Genomic DNA, 22,597 nt, shown 5'->3' on the forward strand with positions numbered 1-22,597 from the left:
AAGGATTTCAATATGAATTTGACTAAAATTAGTTCGTTAATGTGTTAAAGTTGTCGATACAATGAGAAACTGCATACTGAAACCCATATTCTATTGAATGCAGTATTAATTTGTTCAGTATTTTACACAATTGTATTTGCCTTCACTCGGGTGCAGCAATTTTAGGGAATTCAGTGAATTTATTTAAGTTCTAAAATGTATAAAATGCCATTGTTGTTCAATAGGTTAAATTAGTGAACTATTAGGCACTTTGAAGAATGCGAATACAGATAGCAATGAAATCAGGCATGTCACTTTTAATTTCAACAAACTGAAAAGACAGCAGCTCTTTTTGTGTCATGAATACTTGGTCTCTTGCTTTCTGTAAATCTCAGATGGTAGTCCCTTTTGTCTTGTGCTGTCTGTAGCCAGTCAGTGCCACAGCAGAATGATGGACAAACAGTGACAGTTCCGCCCTATCAGCTGGCTGATCTGTAATAAACCTTAATGTTACCTCCTATGGCTAATTCATCATCTGACCCCTAGACAGTCACTGTGATTGTAAAACTCACTCTCAACAAGGGAGAAGTGACCACAGAATAGAGAGAGAGGGTAGAGGCCTTAAGAAGAACAGTGATAAGTGCAACCTGTCAACACAAGGACAAAGAAGGGCAGGCCCCAGGGAGCGCAGGAAAAGAAGAGGGAAAAAAAAATCACTGCAACCAGTTTATCAGATGAGGGTTATGGGTAATTAATTATAAACTCAATTACCCAAACCTTACTTCAGTAGTCTCTATTCATTAAGAGATAAAATTTGAGCAGCGAGTACTTTCTTACAAACAATCAAGACCACAATCACTTTCCATTTAGGTCAGTCCATTTAACCCTCTCTTAACAACTGTTATGACAAGCAGGCATTCAGAAACCTGGCATTCATTTGCTGGGAATGGTTTCTTCAAGCCTGTCCATGTATTTGAGGCAACAATTTTCTCAATCATGGCTTCACAAGTAGGACTATTTTCTCTGCTCTACTCCAGAAATGTGGGCACAAGAAGTTGATGCTCAAATGGAGTACTGAGAGACTTACTATCATTCAGGTGAGATGTTCAACTGGGGGTCTGCCTGGCCTTTTGAATAGATGTAAAAGATATTGCAGCACTAATTTGAAGAACAGAAGTAACATTTTCTTCGATGTTCTAGTCAATATTTACATTCAGTCCACATCACAAAAAAATGAACTGAGCATTATTACATTGCTGATTATTGTAGGCCTTTTTTATTTTTGGGTCTACCTTATGATTTTTTGGCGTCTACTACTTTAGTTTTCATGGGCTCCTTTTTGAATCTCACTAATGTCTTTGGTAGATGATAGTCACTTAGTAACAATATGGTCTGCGTTTGTGTTGATATTTTGGGAATTTGGATTCATACAGAAGCAAAATTAGAAGAGTTCATCAATATTAACAAAAATCACCAGTCCATTGTACTTAAAGCCACAACACAGAATGAAGCATTAACTGCCTAGACACCTCAGTATTTAAAATGAGACAAGAGAGCTGGTGTAAGTTAGCAACAAATTATTTTGTTTTTAAAAACTAAATCTTCCAAGAGCAAAAGCCATCACTCAAAGACGGTTGTAATAACACATATACAAATCTTTGTGAAATAAAAATTCAATATGGAATTATTCAAATGAAATAGTGTTTACTTTAATTGCATCTATTACATTCACACTACTCCCAATATTAACTCCTGAACTCCCACAGCTTTAAGCTACAGATTCCTTATTAATTTGCAAGGATTTCATTACTTCAGTTTACAAATATCCCTTTTTTGAAAAGTTTAGAACTGTTTTCTCCTATTGGCAGTCCCCTTCTTCCTTTTCAGATCTGCTTCACATATTCAGACCACTCACTCCCCTCAAGTCACTCTCCCCACTTTTCAATGCCTCACTTTCCTTTCGCAGTGAGAAAATTGGTTGCTCTCTTTTCCATTTTACAACAATGACTGCACTTCAAAAGTACTTAACTGGCTGTAAAGCTCTTCGGGACATCATGAAATTGTGAAAGGATCTATTAGTGCAAGTCTTTCATTGCCAAGATTGAAAAAGGTAATAAGAGAAGGTCAAGTAAATCATAAAGTTATGGTTAGGTAATACTAAGTTGCACTTTAAAAGCTTAGAAATTATCAGAAGGAAAGCATGAGGTAATGGTTCCGAGGTTTGCTGCCCCATGACTTAAGAGACTTGGAAACTGTGATATGTGCCTCGACTTAAACATTAGGGAATGTGTGGAAAGGGAAAGAAGGAAGTTCAGATATCATCAAACATTAAGGGATCACAAAATAAAGAGGGACACCCAAATAATCAAACCGTACCAGTTCAGCAATTATTTTCAAAAATGTAACACAGAGCAAAATTCATCTTCCACTATTCAAATGGTATTTTGTACACTACATTAGTTTTGCTCATGTTGGGTATCGGGTCCTTCATTCTGGTGAGTTGTTGTCTGAGCGTGGCTGTTGGTTTGTGTGCCGTTATGAGTCCTAGGGGTCGCAGTAGACTGGCTGTCAGTTCTGAGATGCTCCTGATGTATGGTAGTGTGGCTAGTCCTTTTGGTTGTGGTATGTCCTCGTTCCGTGGTCTTTCTCTTAGGCATCTGTTGATGAAGTTGCGCGGGTATCCGTTTTTGGCGAATACCTTGTATAGGTGTTCCTCTTCTTCTTTTTGCAGTTCTGGTGTACTGCAGTGTGTTGTGGTCCTTTTGAATAGTGTCCTGATGCAGCCTCGTTTGTGTGTGTTGGGGTGGTTACTTTCATAGTTTAGGACTTGGTCTGTGTGTGTGGCTTTCCTGTATACCCTTGTAGTGAATTCTCCGTTCGGTGTTCTTATACCATGCAAGGACTGCACAAAACACTATACAGGACAAATAGGAAGACAGCTAACAATCCGCATACATGAACATCAACTAGCCACGAAACGACACGACCAGCTATCCTTAGTAGCCACACACGCAGACAACAAGCAACATGAATTCGACTGGGACAACACTACTATCATAGGGCAAGCCAGACAGAGAACAGCCAGGGAATTCCTAGAGGCATGGCATTCATCCACAAACTCCATAAACAAACACATCGACCTGGACCCAATATACCAACCACTACAGCGGACAGCTGAAACTGACAACCGGAAGCGGCAGGGACAGACCACTATAAACACCGGAGGAAACATCAAAGAAGCGCTTCGCAGGAGGCTCCCAAGCACTGATGATGTCACCTAGCCAGGGGACGAAACGTTTGCAACAAAAACTTCCAGCTTGGTGAACAGAACCACAACAACATTTCAATTGATTTCAATTCTGCTGTAATCTTCCTTGTGCACTGCTCACAGCATTGCCCAGGAAATTAATTTCAAAATTGAAGTGGTGGCATAGTGGTAACACCATTGGATTATTAATCCAGAGGCCCAGTTGAATACTTTGGGGACAAGGTTTCAAATTTCACCATGACACTGGTGAAACTTGTACTCTGTTAATAAATCTTGAATCATAAAGCGAGTCTCAGTGATGATAGCTACCATCACTATCATCAAATCTTGCAAAAAGCCAACTGGTTCCCTCATGTCCTTTAAGGAAGAAAATCTGTCATCCTCACCTAACCAGGCAGTCACACTGCAATGTGGTTGACTCTCAACTGCCTTCTGACATGAGCCTAGCAAGCCACTCTGTTCAAGGTTGACTAGGGATGGGCAACAAATGGTCAGCCCTGCAAGTGATGCCCATATTCAATGAAAGAATAGTAAAGCAAAAATTCCTGGAAACCGCAAGACTATCTTGGAGCATCAGTAACATCATCCTTTATTTTGTACTTAATTGCATTGCCCTGTGTGTTGGGCCATCTTCATTTATACAAAATGCACAAAACTAGCCATCTCGGTTTGAGTTTTTTTTAAATAAAAGTGAATGTATTAAATTAATACCTAAAAAAAGGACAGAACTTCATCAGCAGTTTACAGGACCATTGGTTTTTCATCTCAAAAGGTTTCTGCTTCAGTCTTCACTCTCTGTGGTAAAATGGTTCAAGGCAATGATGCTCAGAGCGAAGAACTTGGATGCAAAATCCCACTTAACTCCCAGACCTTGTCACTGCGACTGCAATGTGTGTCATCTACAAGATGCATTCCAACAACAGTCCAATATTCCTTGCACAGCACTTCCTATATCGCAACATTCACCTCTGGGGAAAAAAAAACACTGCAGGTGCATGGAAACTCTGCCACATTTGAATTTTCCTCCTAATCATTCACCATCCCGACTTGATGTTGCTAGATGTAGTAACTCACTGGGTTCAAGCTTAGAACTAATTTCCTAGCACAAGACTGGAAGCACTTTTACCATTCAGACCACTGAGGTCGAAGAAGGCAGCTCACACGCACCTACTCAAGGCCAGTTAGAGAAAGGCATTAATGACAGCCTCACCAGCAATGACCATTTCCCATGGGTAGGGGGCAGCATTCATCACAACCACTGTAACTACAAAGCACCTCTGGATAACAGGCAGAAATGACAGCTATTTTTAAAAAATGTAACAGTCCCTCTGTGTAATGTTAAATAAAAGCAAACTGAATAAAGTTGAAAAATCCCACATGAGGCAAATTTTGTCATCTTTAAATTTCAAACTGGACAGGAGGTATTAAGTACACAGTAGTACCATTAAGACAGTAGTTAATTTAATTAAATTCTGCCTTAGTGAATGAAGCAGACTTCAGGACATCTTTCATTGCAAGACATGAAATTACAGCCTGTCAGCTGCCACTGGCAGGGTAAAGGAATGAACTGCAAAGTAAATAACATTAATGTCCCTGTATTAAGCAACCAGCTTAACTGCGATTTCTCCCTGTTGCTCTAATATGGGCAGAAATCCCATTGCAACGTTTAAGGATCTTTAAATTGGGCAACTGAAAGATCAACAGAGGTAGGGTCTCAACGTACAATGATTTATGCATAATTAAAGGCAAAGAAATAAGCCATTTGGCCCAGATAGCTGGCCAGAGCAGATACTACCATGGTGCCACAGTATCTCCCAAGATACACTCAGCACATGACCGCAAAAGTGAGCTTCACTCTTTACTGGTCCTTTTTAAAAATAAAGTATTTGTTCATGGGTGTCACTGGTTAAGTCAGCATATATGATTCACAGCTAATCACTCTTGACATCATGTTGAGCTTGAATCACTGAAGTGTATATTAATGTTTGTGTGTGTGAGAGAGACAGAGAGAGAGCGCATGTGTGTGTGTGTGTGAAAGACAGCATGTGAGTGAGTGTGTGCGTGTGAGAGAGCGTGTGTGAGAGAGAGGGAGTGAGTGTGCATGTGTGAATGTGTGCCCAAGTGAGGGTATTACATCGTACTCTTAACCTGAGCTTTGTAGATGGTGCAGAGATTGAGGGAAAGCAGGTGGTGAGTTAGTCATTGCAAAATTTCCTGTCTCTGATCAGCTCTGGAAGCTCGAGTATTTTTATGGCTGGTCCAATTCTGTTTCTGGTCTATACCAGTGCTTAAGCTCTGCACAATTTCCCTCCCTTCATTTACCCATCATTCTATATCCTTCTCCCTCATGTACTTTTGAAGCTTTATCTTGAACACTTCTATGGTAACTGCCTCAATTACTCCATGTCATGGCAGCTTACTATTTGCAAATTATAATTTCATCTGCATTGGGCAAGAATAAACTTGCCTCCAAAGGAGGTTTTCAGTAACTTGATTCACCTAATGATGAAATTCTGCTTATGCAAGACAACAGATTAACTGGGGAAATCCTGCAACACATCTCTTTATTCTTGCTTTTAGGCATCTTAAATTTCATTTGCTTCATCACTGGTAGCTGTAATATCAGCTGCCTCAGCCCTCAGTTATGCAATTCCCACGTTCAACCTCAACATCTTTGTACCTCTCCAGTCATTCAAAATGTTGCTTTAAACAAAACACTTTGACTGAGCTTTCAGTTACTTGTCTTAACATGTTTTTATACAGGAGTACTGAACCCTTGGGCATTGCTAAAAAAGACATTTTGTTGCAGCTTTTCATCTTGCATTCATAAGGACAATTAGCAAGACAAAAAGATTCAATAGACTATCTCATTATTCAGTAATATTGCTTTATAGGGTCCAATGTCAAATTGTAGTTCAGTCTGACAATGCTCCTACGAAATGCTTTGGGCAATGTTCATATGCTAAAGGTGCATAGATGCTAAACACAAATTATTTTTGTACAGTCTTAATACTCATTGGATGCAACGTCCTGTAGCAAAGTGATTGTACTGTATTTGAGAGCTATTTGAGGCAGCATCATACCAGAATCGTATTCAACCATTTTTCCCCATGCTGGAGCCTTCCCGAGTGGCCCTGGGTTTGATATGCTTATTGGTGAACTCTGACTCAATATTATCTCTGAACCAGAAGGTCACAGGTCCAACCCATTAAACCACAGAAACTAGCTGATAGTACTGAATAGTAGCAAGAAACTGCCTCCATGTCAGAGGTGCTGTGCACCATCTCGGGTGGACACCCATGGTGTTGTACATTATGTTTATCAAATTATTTAGTGAATAAAGTGATAGCAACGTAGTATTTTGTGGAGTAGAAATGGGCATATCAACTCAACAAAAACAGAACATGCTTGTTGGAACTTTCTGCAGGAATTCAAATATAATAGAAACAAACTGAAAAGCATCCTCAATATTTCAGTATGTGCCCCTAGGTACGTTTCACACCAAGCCATAGGATTCAATTTGAGTTATAGAGCAAAATGGCATAACTCAACAATTATCTCTGAACCAGAAGGTCACAGGTCCAACCCATTAAACCACCAAAACTAATTGGTACTGTAATGCTGGAATTCTGACACAATAACAGTACTGGGGATATTCAGCAGGTCTGGCTATATCCGCAGAGAGATAGAGTTAATGTTTTGATCCCCACAAAGTTTTTCTTCAGAACTGGAATACTATAATTTTGTAAAACTGTTGAGAAAGTGGCTCAGGACCTCCTTACAAAGTCATTACCATCCTCACAATTGGCAAGAAGCTCAGAGCCACGTTTTGCTCATACCTTTCCATTTATACTATGCTGAAGAACTGAGGTAATCACAGCTACCTTTTCAATGGCAACTAGGAACAGACACTAAACATTGGTCTTGCTACTGTTCACATTCTAAGAATGAATTGAAACAAAAATCACATCCTTACTATGAACAGACTGACGTTTGTTCAACCCAAGTCCGAGTGCACCCCTAGTTACTGATGACTCCAGTTTTCCCAATCCGAAGTACAAAAGGCAGCAGGTATGAGAAATCCAAGAGAATGCAGCATTTTCCTTGCGAGTGACAATATCAAATTCATTCCCAGGTTCTAAGTTTATTCACTGAACTGGCCCTGCACCATGCAAATTAATTTGCAAGCATTCTTTGAAAAATGCATGAGTCAGTTTATTGGCAAACACACAAACTGTTTTTTTGGTAATTAGCTGTTAATTAGTACCACAAAACAGCTGCTAGTACAATTTCACTGGGCAAACAGAGTCTGTAAACAATGCTTGTAAATCTTGCTAATTTATTAATGACAGTACAACTGTCATCATTTTTGGCTCAGAGGTACAGAAATACTACTGTTTATTGTATATATAGCTGGAAGTACATATAGAGAAGCTGCACATTAGAGAAGCTAGCTTTCCCAGATAACAAAGCAATTCTGTGGAATTGATAGAATGCCTATAACTGTAATTATCTGTATAACTGCTCATAATCCAGAAATACAGCCAGGCTACTGAACTTTCCAAATTCCAGCATGAATGGATAGGCATGCAGGCATACATGTCTAACGGTTCTTTCAATTGTGAAGAGAAGTTACGAAAGTTTTGCACATTCAGAGTGAAACAAATGAGTCTTTATGGGCAGACTAAGAGTCAGCTTGCACACAACCAGAACTAACAAAAACCTAGAGAAAACATATTGAAAATTGCTTTCATCTTTGACATTCTCATCTTAATGTAAACTTGCAAAATCCTCCAGTACTTTGTGGGTGGCACGGTGGCACAGTGGTTAGCACTGCTGCCTCATAGCGCCAGAGACCCGGGTTCATTTCCCGCCTCAGGCGACTGACTGTGTGGAGTTTGCACGTTCTCCCCATGTCTGCGTGGGTTTCCTCCGGGTGCTCCGGTTTCCTCCCACAGTCCAATGATGTTCTGGTCAGGTGAATTGGCCATGCTAAATTGCCCGTAGTGTTAGGTAAGGGGTAAATGTAGGGTTATGGGTGGGTTGCGCTTCGGCGGGGCGGTGTGGACTTGTTGGGCCGAAGGGCCTGTTTCCACACTGTAAGTAATCTAATCTAATCTAATCTAATCTAATCTAATCTAATCTAATCTAAGAAGCTGTAACACACATGACATTGGAAAGGTGAGGTCTCTGTCGCCGAGACTGAGACCATACTGACTGAGAAGATGGCAGGTAACAAAGTACCATATCAAAGGTTACAAAGTAAGAGCTCATGGACTAAACATATTAGCATGGTGAAGGATTGGTTCATTAGCATGAAAGAGAGTAGACATAAATTAGTTGTTTTGGGGTTGGCAAGATATAATGGAGTGTCACTGGGATCAGTACTGGGCCCTCAGATATTTACAGACCACATCAATGTGGGGATGTAGGGATAAAGGGATGGAAAGTATAGTTGCTAAATTTGCTGATGAGCCAAATATATGTAGGGGAGTAAATTGTCAACAGGAGGTAGTGTGTCTGAAAAGGGATATAGATAAGCTGAGTTAGTGGGCAAATAATTGGCAGATAGTGTACAGAGTGGGAAAATGCAAACTTGCCCACTTTGGCAGGAAGAATAGAAAAAAAAGTGTACTATTTAAATGGAGAGAGATGGGTGTACAGAGGATCTGGTGTCCTGGTACATGAATCATAAAAGACTAGTATGTGGATTCAGCAAGCAATTAGGAAGGCAAATGAAATGCTGTTCATTGCAAAGAGATCAGAATTAGAGGTATACAGAAACTTTACTGCAGCCATACAATGCCCCTGGCGTGATCACATCTCGAATACCATACATAATTTGTGTCTGCCTATTCGAAATGGATATAAATTCATTTGAAGCAGTTCAGTAAAATGAGAGATTATCTTTTTGAGTGTATGAGGCCCTGAGAAGACTTGACACGGTGAATTGTGAGAGGATGTTTCTCCTTGTGGGAAAGACTAGAGTTAGGGCACACAGCTGAAGAATAAGCAATCTCCCTTTTAAGATGGAGAAGAGGGGAATATTTTCTTTCAGAAGGTCATTGGTCTGTGAAATTCTCTTCTCCAGAGAGGAGTGGAAGTGGGGCCATTGAAAACTTTTATGCAGAGTTACATAGATTTTTGATTAACAAAAGAGTTAAAAGGTATCGTGGTAGGGGGGAAATTAGAGTTGTGACAACAATCAGATTGCCATCAATTGTTCGAGCAGACCTGCAGGGTTAAATGGCCATTTGCTCATAACTGGTATATTCATTTGTAGGTAATGGTATCAGCCATGGCTCAATGGGTAGCACTCCGTTCTCCAAGTCAGAAATCAAGACAGACACACCCAGCCCAGTTGAAGGTGCCATCTTTTTAATGGAATGTTAAACTGCATCTGCTTTCACACATGGGCATTAAAAATCCCTGGACACCAATCAAAGACGATTAGGAGAGTTCTCTTTGAAATCCTAAACAATGTTTAACCTCCCAAACAATGTTACCATAAAAAAACTATTTGATCATCATTGCGTTGTTATTTGTTGGAGCTTACTGTGTGCAAATTGGTCACTATATTTCGTAATGATTACAATCATTACTGTTCAAAAAATGCTTCATTGGTTGCAAAGGGCTTTAGGATGTTCTGAGGACATGAAGTACATGTACTTTTTTCTTTAGCATAGCAGCACGCATGTTAAGGAGGTTCCGTTCGGAAAACTCAATTGGTGTCCATCCTCTCTGCTGCTATATCTGAGTCTCCACTGGCAATACATGAACGTGCTGATACAAGGTAAAATCAAGCCAGTATTTCCTTCAGTCCTGGCCAACAACACAGTTACAGCAAGAACAGGGAATAAATCTGAACAAAATGTTGAAGAGAGAACTCAAGAATACATGGCTACTTTTTTTGTGGCATCTAAACTGTTCTATTATCAAGATGAAACTTGTTGAGGTCCGTGGAGTATTGATGTTTCAGATAAAGATTGTGGATGGTGTCCTGTGGTGTTCAATATGATGGCAGGTTTTATATTGCTTTAAATACTGAAAGGTGGAAAGACACATACACAAATTAACTGTTTTCCACTTGCAGCTCCTTATGAAAATAGTTTTCTGCATTCAAAAACCTGTTTCAGGCTTAACAGAGCGTCATTATATGATAATAATTATTCAGCTTTATTGTTATACTCATTAAGGAAGGGGAGTGAGATGATAATGTCATATATACCGCTAATACTCTGGTCAGATGTGAATGGAAAGCAGAGCTATCAGTATTCCTATCTCATCAAGAGTTCTCAGGCTAGACACAGTCCATGCTGCTTGTGGAATCCTGATTTAGTGACTGTACTTTAAACGAGACAATAACACCAAGTTGGAAACTATCTTAACCAGAGCCTTGAAACCATGTTCTCCTTAAAGTAGGCTGCTGGTTCCATTCTCCACACATTACATACTTGGCGATTAATATAAATTCTGGCTCAAACTCATGAACTCAGCACATTTAACATGATTGGAGAAGACAATGCTCCAGCCTGATCAGTTAGTCCAGAGGTTCGGAAAAAGGGCCTGAACGTGGACTGCCTTTCTCTTCACAGAGCTGCTCAACTTGCTCAGTATCTTAAGCATCTTCTGTTTTTCTCTCGGGGTTAAGCAGGCAGAAATCTGATTGGATCAATATTTTTCATATGGCAAACACACTCAGTTTGTTATTTTTATCCCCTTCATTTGTTAATTATCTCCTGCCCCACCTTATTTTTGAATTACATCCCCATCGGAAATGCTGCCTTCATGAGGGATGGAATTGGAAGGAGAATGGGGAGGGAGAAAGTGCAAAAGGGGTGGAGGGAGGGAGTGTAGGAACGAGAAAGTACAAGAGGGAGAAAATATTGCAAGGAAATGAGAAAAGGAAAGAGTAAAGGAAGGAGTAGTTAAAAAAGGACAGAAAAAGAAGGGAGGGAAAAAAAATCACTCACTAGTTATAAGTGGCTGCACTGAACAGAGTACAGTTCAGAATTCTATCCCCAACGTTCCATCTAAGTGCTATGAAATTCGAAGCATACATACATCGCACATTTCTGGTGTAAGGACACAGTTTATCTAATTACTTGGAAAGAATTATTTGGACTGCTGTGGGAATAGCGACTACACCGCGTATACAATAGCAGGGGGGAAAAAAACAAGCAAGTAAGCCTGAGGGAACTTTCAAATCAATTAACGGTCCAGTCAAGGTCCAATTTTATCACGAGCTGCTTGCAGGAGACTGTATCTTTTACATTTGAGTAATGTGCAGCCTTTTAACTATTCTACGAGCAGCTTTTTTTTTAAAAAAAGGCTTTACTATTGAGTCCCATGGTCATAAAAGCTTAAGGAGGAGTTTACAGGGGTCACACTCCATCTCCAAGTCTGACAAATACCTCAACAATCACTAATAACATAGTTACAAGGTTTCTCTTAAAGGAAAGCTTTATTCAAACCAAAGAAAATCCTATTAAAGACACTATTATCACAACCTCAGTAAAACACACACAATAAGCAATTTAAAAGGCTTGAATTTTTAACACTGACTCCTTACTGCCCTCAGCAACTTACAGACTCCTGAAAGCACTGCCATTGAAATAGATTCATGTTCAAATATAGATTCTTGCTCCTGCTGCTTTGCCTTCACATCAGTGTCCTAATATTCCCTGTGAAGATACATTAACAATGTAGAGAGACTAATGGGAATTTTAATCGGAGTCCATTTCTTCATACATTTACTTTTTCATTATCAACCGTATAATTTAATTTGATTCACTGCGAATTTTAACAGGGGGAGCCGGTGCTGCTTGTAAAACAGGATGGATTCAAAGGCAGCACCAAATCATTTGATTCTCAGAGACCACTTCTAATAAGTGAATAACATGCTTTCTATGCTTTTTATTCTTGATAACATCTTTCACTTGTCTACTTTCTAGCACATTTTTAAACTATAATGGTGTGTGTACCCCTTGCAATACAAAAAGCATGAACATGCAGCTGAATGTGGATTGTTGCAATTCAGACCAGGAGTGAATCAGGTTCAATTTCACATTGAATTTCAAGCTGAGGTTCGGCTCAGCACCCTCATATGAAAAGGGAGTGGGGAAGGGACGGCAAAGACAAACATTTATGCTCACTCTTCACTTGCTTTTGTATACCGACATTGGGGTTCGCTCTAAAACTAAGAGCAGACAAGCAGCCCCATGATTTAGTGCAGATACACAGGCTATAAACAGCCATTTGACTGTATTGAAAGGCAATCAGGTACCTGTGACATTGGGCTCCAGAAAGAATCAGACCTCCTTCAGAAGAAGAAGGGGGAGAGGGGAGACCAGAAAGTGACAAAGGCCCTATTACAACCCTGCTTCCCATTTGTTTTATTGTTACACAAAGCTGCTACACTCCACACTATTGCCGCCTTGGCCAGCAGACATTTCAACAATCACGTACCACTTACTTCTTTCATGCGAAAACTATTCTGACAGCTCCACGTGCACCAGACTGGGAACCTTTTGCCAAAATAAGACATTCAACTTCTGCAAATATCAACATCAAATTCATTCCTCCTTGAGTGTAAGATTCTGGCAATATGACTCACAGACACATAAAAAAATGCAAAATTTGTAGGTACCAATGTCTAAGATATTCTTGCCTCTCTTAATGCAATAGCATGACTTGGTAGCATAGGACAAGGAACATTTATAAAATAGAGATATTTCCATTTTGAGTATTAAATTTGTATTTTTGCATGTAGCCACTACGTTTAAAGATTGGTGTGGATTCATCTCCTGAGTTGAAAAATGTGGTACTGGAAAAACATAGCAGGCCAGGCAGCATCCGAGGAGCAGGAGAATCGACGTTTCAGGCATAAGCCCTTCTTCAGGACTCTCACCTACTATCGTGACTCCAAGTCTACTGATGATAGATTTGGCATCCATTGTTGTTGTTTTTCAGTTCTCTGAACGAAAGGCATCAGATCCACAGTCCCATGATCTCCTTCACAGGGAAGGTGAAGAGGTTCTGATTTGGGGATTGAAACCTACCATAGTGGCACCAATCCAATCCACAGTGACCCCTTAAGGAGTCTGAGTTGTTGTGGTAACATATACTTTTACATGCACATTGTAATGTAGTGCTATGAACAGTTATGGTGAAGGTTCTAAATTTCTTTCTATCACATGGCTAACCAACAATCTCTCCCACTCTTATCACCCACCAAAGGCGTATGTTGGATGGATTTATAAGTCAATACTCAACCTGTCAGGGCACAATAGGAATGCACCTTTTTTTGGCCATCAATTCCTCATATGGAACTTGAACCAGGGGCTTCTGGCCTAGAAAAAAGGATGTTAACTGCAGCTTGAAACAACCTCCCATCAATCATGCTTTAAAAAGAAATGCTCCATTCACACTTAAATAAATGTTTTGTGGGTGCTGAAAGCAGGAAAAAACCTGAAGAAAATGTTGAGTTCAGCAGTGTGAATGAATTTGATTAATCAAAGTTGGCATTAAAGTGTCCTGGCTATAATAAGTGATTAAATCTGACAGTGAGACAAAGAGAGCTAGACTAACAACAATTCAAACAGAGTCAGTAACACAGCGCACTGACCACTGAGCCCTACAGTGCATGGGGTCTGGATTCACGAAAACAGAAATATAGTAGTTACAGACAGTCTGGTCATTTCAGGCTACAGTGCAAGGGGAGCCAGATTCATATTGGTACAGATGCAGCAGGTAACACAAGACACTTAAAATCAAGACAGTCCAGAAATCTAAGCCAATTGAGCTGATTTAATCAAGTACTTCACCAGAGTTTGCATTCTAATCCCTACAGGTCAATAATTTTTCTCAGATCAATAATCTTCACTCCATGTTCAAACAAAATATCAAAAGGAATATTAGCATTAAAATCAATTAGAGAAAACCTATTTTTTTTAAGAAAAAAGGGAAGATAGCTGAAGACAAGAGTTCATTTATATCCACTTCAAATCCAGCTTGGTTCCCTTTGTGTCAAATTAAACGATGTTTACGCCGAGAACTGAATCATAAACAATTGGCCGTGAAGAAGACTTGTACATGCATTATCATTGCCTGGTTATGTCCACAATTAGAAGCTTCTGGTCACATGGAATTTCCTGGAACTTGGAGGAAGATTTACAAGGACACTTATGTGTGTAAGTAAACGTTTGAATAAAAGAATAGGTGATATCAAACATTGCTACAGACAGCTGGATGGAAGCAGAAGAATCACTTCTTTGATATCCGAAAGAGATGATGCATGGTCGCCTGGGGTATATCACAGCTCTGCTTGCCAAGGCAGCAAGGCACTACAATGAGACATGGCAGCCTCCCTCACCTTTGTGAAGTCATCTCAACAGGCTATGGGAACACTATTCACCCTCTTTTGGTGTCATTTACACAGAGACAGGGGTCAGACTCTGGTTTTGTGTGAAAGCAGCAGACAAGACAGGAAGGGTAAAAGCATTGTATATATAAATCAAACAATTACAAGAAAAATTAATTCAATGGTAGGCTTTTTAAGATTGAGATTTTCAGCCAAGGCAGAAGAACTTTCTTTTACACGTATGAATCACTAGAGCCTTGAATCTGTTCAGACAGGGGTAGGCATCCAGCATCAAATATTGGGTCTTCAGTAGAACTCAACTGCTGCTTAAAAAGGCCATCTATTTCTTGTTATTAACACAGGCTGACGGGAGACAAACGACAGTCTGTTTCCTCATCAGATTATGTGAGAAGAAACTATTTTCCAACTAAAACTTTTGTCCTGAAGGCTATTTTCTCACAGATAACATTTATATTGTATTATGCAATATGTGGGACATAATTGGATTAGAAGATAACAATGTGTGCAAGGGATAATAGAAAAGTCTTTGTATACTGTAAAACACAAGCATAATTGGCACTCTTCTCTGCCTGTGTAATTTAATTCTTCAATTGTCTTCTAGTCTGCCCATGTAACATACCTTTGTTCTTCTCTCCTGCCTGTTGCTATCTCTGCTGGTCTTCTATTTTTCACCAGCACCATTTATTTGAATTCTGTTCTTCAACAGCAGTACACCCACAGCAATCTAGTCTTCACTATTCGATCCCCAACTCCCCTCTATTCTTCACCAGTAGTTTCTATTCTTTACCAATGCAATTCATTGGTGACCTTCCATTCTTCATCAGTGCTATTCACCAACAGTCTTCTTTTCTTTACTAGTGCTACTCTATTTCAGCATCAGTTGTTATTCTCCACCAGCCCAATACTTTGTTATTATTCTTCTTCACCTTCACATAGCTGTATGGTAACCTTTTTTACTTGATAAACGTCCACTGGCACTACATTTCCACTAACTAATTTTCTTTCAGGCACCTGGTTTTAATAGTGGAACTCACCAGCAGGCTTCAGTTCTCTATCTACACACGCTACAACCACCCTTCCATTGTTTCATGCAACTTATTGTCAGCTTACTATTCCCTTCTATGTAATTCACTGGTGATTCCTCACTCTTCTCCAAATTTCACATCTAATCCACTACCCTCCTCTCTGCTGGCCTCCTTTTGGCTTCTAAGCATTATTGTCCTAAGTTACCCCTTCTTCTTAATATAAGGCATTGCTGGCCATCTACTACAATTCTTTGTTTAGTATCAACTGTTCTTTGAACATCATTCCCTGCTACCTACTTCCATTAACCCCTTATTTACTTCAATTCTCAAGGCGACTCATCTTATTCCACATGATCTCCACGAACTCCCTCTCTGTAGGGTTTTGACAGTATCTGAGATATAGACTCAGTTCTCCATTTCCTTCAGTGCACAAAAGGCTAATCAAAGAGATGCACCTAGCACCACGACCTAGTGTGACCAAAGCATGCATAGGGAAACAGGTTATAAATAGTTCAGTACCGAGGACATCAATAGAACTTTACTCACCATCTCAGCATTTGATGTGAAAAGCAGGCACAGTCTTGCCTTTGAGGACTTTGAGATCATATGAGGATGTTGTAAAACCCAAACACATAGCCAGCTAGTGCATAACATGTGTGTGTAACACACTGGTGTGCATACACATGCAAACACACACAGCTGCGATCGCATAAACAGACTTCCCATCTGCCATCAGCCATTTCCATGTCACCTTCTTTGAGCTCATTTGTACTTCATTAACTGCCATTGACTTAACAAGATTTATGCAAATGAGACCACAGGACCTTGCCAACTCCCACTGCAATCAAGTGATTATGTATGTACGATTCTCCTGCTATGAAAAATTAATAAATGACAAGCCCAGTCAAGACAAAGCAGAGCCTCTTGTGATTTTTTTCTCCCTCTGCTTAGCTTTTAAAGCATTTGCATGCTTCTTTAGAAAACATTGAGTTTGCTTTACATTGGAATTAATCAAAATCTTTCGCTAATTTACCTGAAAGCAGCTCTTTCAGTCATCGAGAATAAATAAATACTTGTAATAAATCAATTTAGCTTACCTAACTGGAATTATTAGATAAATAACTGCAATAAGGCAGCTTGGCATGTTTCACATCTCAGCTTCTTGAATTCACACAGAAGAAATGATGCACCACTCTAATTAGTTATCACAAAAATCAAAGCTGGCCGACGTGGAGGTATTGGCCCACTAATCTAATATTGATTGACATGGAATTTTCTGATAATCAACTGCAAATGACATCCTCAAGAAACTGGGATAGTGGTAATCCTTCCATTAATGTTTCTGAATGAAAGTCAACATGGAGACAAGGATCTGGAGCAATACTGGAACACAAATATTAGACCATAGGAAGTCTGGATCATTTATAACAGGTACACCATAAGCCAGGAAGCACAGGCAACACTGATTTACTAATTTTACAATGGCTATTCTAAACAGTTCAGAGTTCACTGTCATGGTTAGGAGAGCTCACCTGAATGCCTGAATCAGATGTGGTGCTGGAAAAGCACAGCCAGTCAGGCAGCATCAGAGGAGCAAGAGAGTTGATGTTTTGAGCATGAGTTCTTAATCAGGATCATTGAATTGTTCCTTGGTCCTTGGATGCTGCCTGACTGGCTGTGGTTTTCCAGCACCACACTTTTTGACTCTGATCTCAAGCATCTGCAGTCCTCACTTTCTCCAGCCTGAATTAGATTCCAACCTATAATGCACTCCCAGGCATTTACTGTTGGACATACAGACCACTCCAAACCCTTTGATTATGTTCAAGAGAAGTAATTAACTCCTGCATACCTGTTATAAGTTGCTAGCTTGCACTTTATTTTTGGGTGTCTATTATTGTACTGATTAATACATCGGTATACCACTCAAACACTCGATTAGATTTCAGCCTCTCACTCCTCATATCTTATTATTTTATATATACACCTATATATCTAAACATATACCAACCGAAATTTTGAACAGATTTCAGCCAGTAACTCTTTCTGGGGGTCCATTATTCCCTATTGAAATAGGGAGAGTATGTCAGGATGCAGAAGGGTAGTATGGTTACTTTTGATGTAAATTTCCTAGCTGTCTTGTGTGCAGGATATTGAGTTAACTGCAAAAGTTGCGATACAGGAAAAAGTATAAGTATTTCAGCTAGTGATTTGCCAATGCGAAAAAAAATCTAAAATTTAGATTTAAAAAGGAAAGAAAGAAACTTATTCTGTGAATTCCATTGTGAAAAACAAAACTCTCAGTGTGCTCTGTGCTTCATTCAGAGAAGAAACTCAATGAGACTCCACATGTCAAGCCAACATAAACCTAGAATGTCAATGTTACATTGCTTAAGACAACATTCAACTTCATTTTAAAAAGCAGGATTCAAAAAAGAAAAAGAAAATGATTCTGTCTGAACAAACACCACATGACTGTCAAAATACCTTTTTTGCCTGATTGCATGGGGAAGATTGACACAAAGCCCACACTTGCAGCTGTCAAAAGAATTTCCCCATCCCCCATATTGAAGCAAGTAAGTTAATTTGCACATTAGTTGAGGGGTTACTGAAGCCTCTTCATTAGAGATTGCAAACAAGAGCAAATAGTCAGTGCACTGGCCATCGTTATCAGAACTAATTGCCTCAGCTTGGCAAGTGGAGGTAGTCGTGTTCAGATGTCCTCTTGCATTGGCAAATTGGGGCCAAGTCAAACAATATACGAGATCACAAGAGTTCTGTTCAATGATCGGATTCAGACACTCGCCTATTTCAGTTCCAACCATGGCACTCCGACAAAGCTGGTCTTTGAAGCATTCCAAGCTGGAAGCACTCCATATGCAGATAGGGCTGCAGATTGCAGTTAATTAGACCCAGTTCTTAATACTTCCCACGGTGTCGCGAGCATCTTACTCTAATGATCTTACTTTAGCACGTTTAGGGCCCAGCTAATTGATGTCAAGTGTGCAACTTCTATGTTAATGAAATGGAAAGCATCAAATAAACAGAGAGAGGGGAAAAAACAAGAGGCAGGTTACAGAGTTGAAACCATGTTGCTCCATGCCTCCAATTAAAAGGAGCAGTGGGGAGAAAGGGAAAACAGCACCTTACCTGCTTAATTGGGATTGCTCGGCCACTCCCAATACTGTCTGCTCTGGTGTCAAGATTTTTCTTCTCCTTGTCTAGCTCACTTCCTTTTCGAGACTAGAAAAAGAAAATGACCATTGTAAAATAGCAAGGATTAAAAGTTACAAGATACCAAGAAACTTTGTGCACGAACAACTTGATTTAAATACAGTACTGCAAAATGTTAATGGCACTTTTAGTCCCTCATTACATTACTGAGTCACATAAGTGAGAGACAGAAGATTTACATTATTTGTTTGATGAATATTCGCTTCTTTGTTTTTTTCAGAGAATTATTGGAACTGAATTTATTTCACCCTAAGAAGCTGAAGATGAGCAGCCTTTGAACTCTGCAGAGTACCAAATCCAGGGAAAGAGACGTCAGAAGCAAAAACAGAAATTGCTGGTAAAACTCAGCAGGTCAGGCAGCATCTGTGGACAGAAATCAGAGTTAATGTTTTGGGTCCAGTGAGCCTTCTTCAGAACTGATTTTTTAAAAACCAACCATCCTAACTGAGCAGGGAGTGCAATCAGGACCCATTGCAGGGCTTGTGAAGACAGGGCTAAAGGGTCAAGAGCCAGATAGGAAGCCAGAAAAGATAGGCCTGGAGGAGGTGGAGCTGCACAGGGGCCAGGGGAGGTAGGCTGTCTAATCCAAGTTTTGAAACACCAACTTTTTCCTATCTACCATCAGTTCGGAAGAAGAGTCACTGGACATGAAACGCTAACTCTGATTTCTCTCCACCAACTTGAAACCCAGAATACATTTATCTTTTGTCGGCCTGGAGGAGATAGTGTTGCACAGGGGTCAGTGGAAGTAGGCTGTCTCATCCAAGTTTGAAATCAAGAAAGGAGAAACAAAACTTCCTATGCACTTCAGACAGTTACAGTACAGTTAATCAGGTGCAAACAGATATTTGAAAAAATCTTAAATAGTCAGTGTTTTAAACATGTTATAATGGTCTCCTGCAATAAGATACACACTTAGTGTCATTTGTCGAATAGAAGCATCTGACTATGATAAGCAGGACCAGAAAGTGTGGAGGCTACAATAATACATTAGAAATAATTGCTTGTCAACTTATTCTATTCTCTTCATTTGATGTAATTTGTGTGATAACCTCAATTTATAACTTCAATCTCTTGTCACTACCATTACCTGTGACAAACCGACAAACAGCAACACATCATTGGTGAAAATGCTCTTTTCAGACACTTCCAGAGTTCTGAAGGTCACAAACTGAAACTATCATTTGCAGTTTCTGACAGTCCAAATCAACTCAGGATGAAAATGCACACTTCACTATCACTGTGCACTAAAATCTTCCCGAGCAGGGCACAGTACAGCATGCCAACTCTCATCATTATATTTTATCTCTTGGTCTTCTGAGGTCTTTTCCTCAATCTCCTTACTATCTTTCAGCTGAACTCTTTCCCCCAGTGACAGTATATTGTACAAATAGCTTCAGCATTCCTTTGGCTAAATAAATGCATCTTACAGCAAACAGCAACATGCATGTACATTTCCAAAGACCACTCAGGGCCACAGAGGAGGAAAAATAAACTCATAGTTCCAGATCTGCTTCAAAATTAGGAATGTGTTTTTAATTTAAACTTTTTTTTTAGCTGGAGTGGGTGGGTAGTAGTATCAAGATTTAATTTGTCCTTGAATGTAATTACATCTCAGCATAGCTCACGCTGTGAATCACCACTTGTCATGTTTTAAATATAGCAAGAGTTTAAAAATATTGTGATGGACAGGAAACCAAAAATGCATGCTTGACTGCTTGAATTTCACTTTTCAAATAACATTTAAACAATATTTATGTATTTGTATTTTTCGACAATTCATTCTTTTAGAGACATTTTGCTATTTTCAGGGCTCAGTATCTTTGATCTGTCATTAGGATGTAGAGCAAATGTTAATTAAAATGTGGGATGGTGTTGGAGGGAATGTGAACCATTGCTGAATTATAGCTAAGCGAGGGCATCTAGTGGCAGAAATCCAGTTCTGCAGCAGTTTTCAAAATCACTTTGGGGGTTGCAAATGTGAAATAAAAATAGCAAATTCTGCAAACATTTTGCAGTTCAAGAGAGGAGAGAGGATAAGGTGATTTCAGCTAAGTGACTCTATATTTTAATGGAGATTTAAAATTTTTAATGCACAGTCAAAAATCAGAATGCAACTTCTGCCAAAGTTAGTCATATATTTTGCAAGGGCCTTACGTGAGTGAAATGATTGTATATCAGGACCATTCACATAACCCCAACCTTTATTATCCCACTGATTCATGGGTGCAGGTCCACAAATAGTAGCAGGTCTTCAGTACATTCCTCAAGTGACCCTTCTTTATATGTTCACTGAGTCAATAAGTGTCAAGTAATTTTGCCTTGAAGGCATTATGAGCAAGCTGCACAGCAATCAATAACTAGAAGTGTACAATTTCCAGTATGGAGTATCTGAGCAGCAAAGACAAGCGATAGCTTTGGAAGCATGCTTACAAATTGTGTGAAAGTACCTATTTCAAAGCAATAAGGCAGATGGATTTGATAGCACATATCTCACTATCATTGCTACTTATTGGGGTAAAGGACATGCTTATCTCTGTACTGGAAATAAAAATAATTAAGAGCCAAGGAACAAACTAGGAAAGTAATATCACCAGCTATTTCATCTTCTTAATACCCACACCTGCTCAAGGAACAGATGAGGAGGGTAGGCCACTTAGTCCATCAAGGCTAACATTCTACTCAATACAATTTGTGGCTGACCGAACACTTCAATGCCTTTTACCAACCCCAACTCTGTACATCATTAATAATCAGAAATCAATCTCTACTGTAAACATACTCCAAACCCGAGCATCCACAGCCCATAAGGTTCACAACCCTTTGAATAAAATAATCACTCTTCATTTCAGACCCAATTGGCATTCCCCCTTATTATTAAATTGGGCCCGCTGATTCCAATCAGCAGAAACATCTTAGCTGTCTATATCTTGGAAGTATTTTGTAAGTTTCAGTGAGATCACATTTCATTTCTCAAAACTCTAAAGAATACAGGCCCAGTTTGCCCGACCTCTCTTCATAAGACAGTCCCACTAGACTGGGAACAAGTAAGCCGACCTAAATTGCACAAGGTATTGCAGTGGTCTAACCAATCTCGTACATAAGTGTCATTTGGTTATCCAGATGCTGTTTCAGCTAATCAGTGTCCATTATTTATATAGGTACATCGATTAATTAGATCTGTACAAGGTGAGGCAATTACTTACAGCAAATATGTTAGAACGCCGTTTTGACTGTTTGCGAACAGGAGTTGGAGTGTTGGCAGTTTGAGGAATGTCAATTCGCAGCTCCTTTTGACTTGTACTTGGTGTGGAAGGGACAGAAGAGGAATAATCACTCAAACTTCCTCCACCATTGCTTGTCTACAAAGCAGAGAAGAAAGCAATTAAAGATAGGAAGAAAACTGCCCTGTGTCATTTAAGACATATGCAAGTTATACTCTGGTCAGCTGTGGCCATCTAGCCTCAGGGATGTTGTGGGTTACTGTCCCACTTCAGAGACGTGGGCACATAATTGGGGGCCAGTCTTCCAGTGCAGTACTGAGAAACCGAAGGAAATGCTGGCTTTCAGATAAGGCGTGTACTCAGGTGGGGTCTTGCTGTGCATCATTTCAGAATGGTTACACTTCAGTAAGCATACTTACACATTAAGAAACAACAACAAAAAGTTATGGAAATATTCAGGAAAGAGACAGACAGCACTGGGGAA

At 39.6% G+C, this 22,597-nt stretch overlaps 1 protein-coding gene across 8 annotated transcripts in view; it reads right to left on the reverse strand.

The window, feature by feature from the left end:
• agap1 (ArfGAP with GTPase domain, ankyrin repeat and PH domain 1) overlaps positions 1-22,597 on the reverse strand; it is a 766,011-nt gene that overhangs the window by 236,921 nt on the left and 506,493 nt on the right. For all 8 annotated transcript variants that reach the window (XM_043693252.2, XM_043693251.2, XM_043693245.2 and 5 more), the window contains exons 8-9: positions 22,096-22,251; positions 18,806-18,898 (exon numbers count right to left, since the gene is read on the reverse strand). In XM_043693252.2, the coding sequence (XP_043549187.1) occupies positions 18,806-18,898; positions 22,096-22,251 (249 nt within the window). The remainder of the gene's footprint in view (positions 1-18,805; positions 18,899-22,095; positions 22,252-22,597) is intronic.

This window comes from Chiloscyllium plagiosum, unplaced genomic scaffold (assembly GCF_037043375.1).
Source record: "Chiloscyllium plagiosum isolate Xiang-an unplaced genomic scaffold, Cpla_swu_hap1 HiC_scaffold_7, whole genome shotgun sequence".
Taxonomy (NCBI): domain Eukaryota; kingdom Metazoa; phylum Chordata; class Chondrichthyes; order Orectolobiformes; family Hemiscylliidae; genus Chiloscyllium; species Chiloscyllium plagiosum.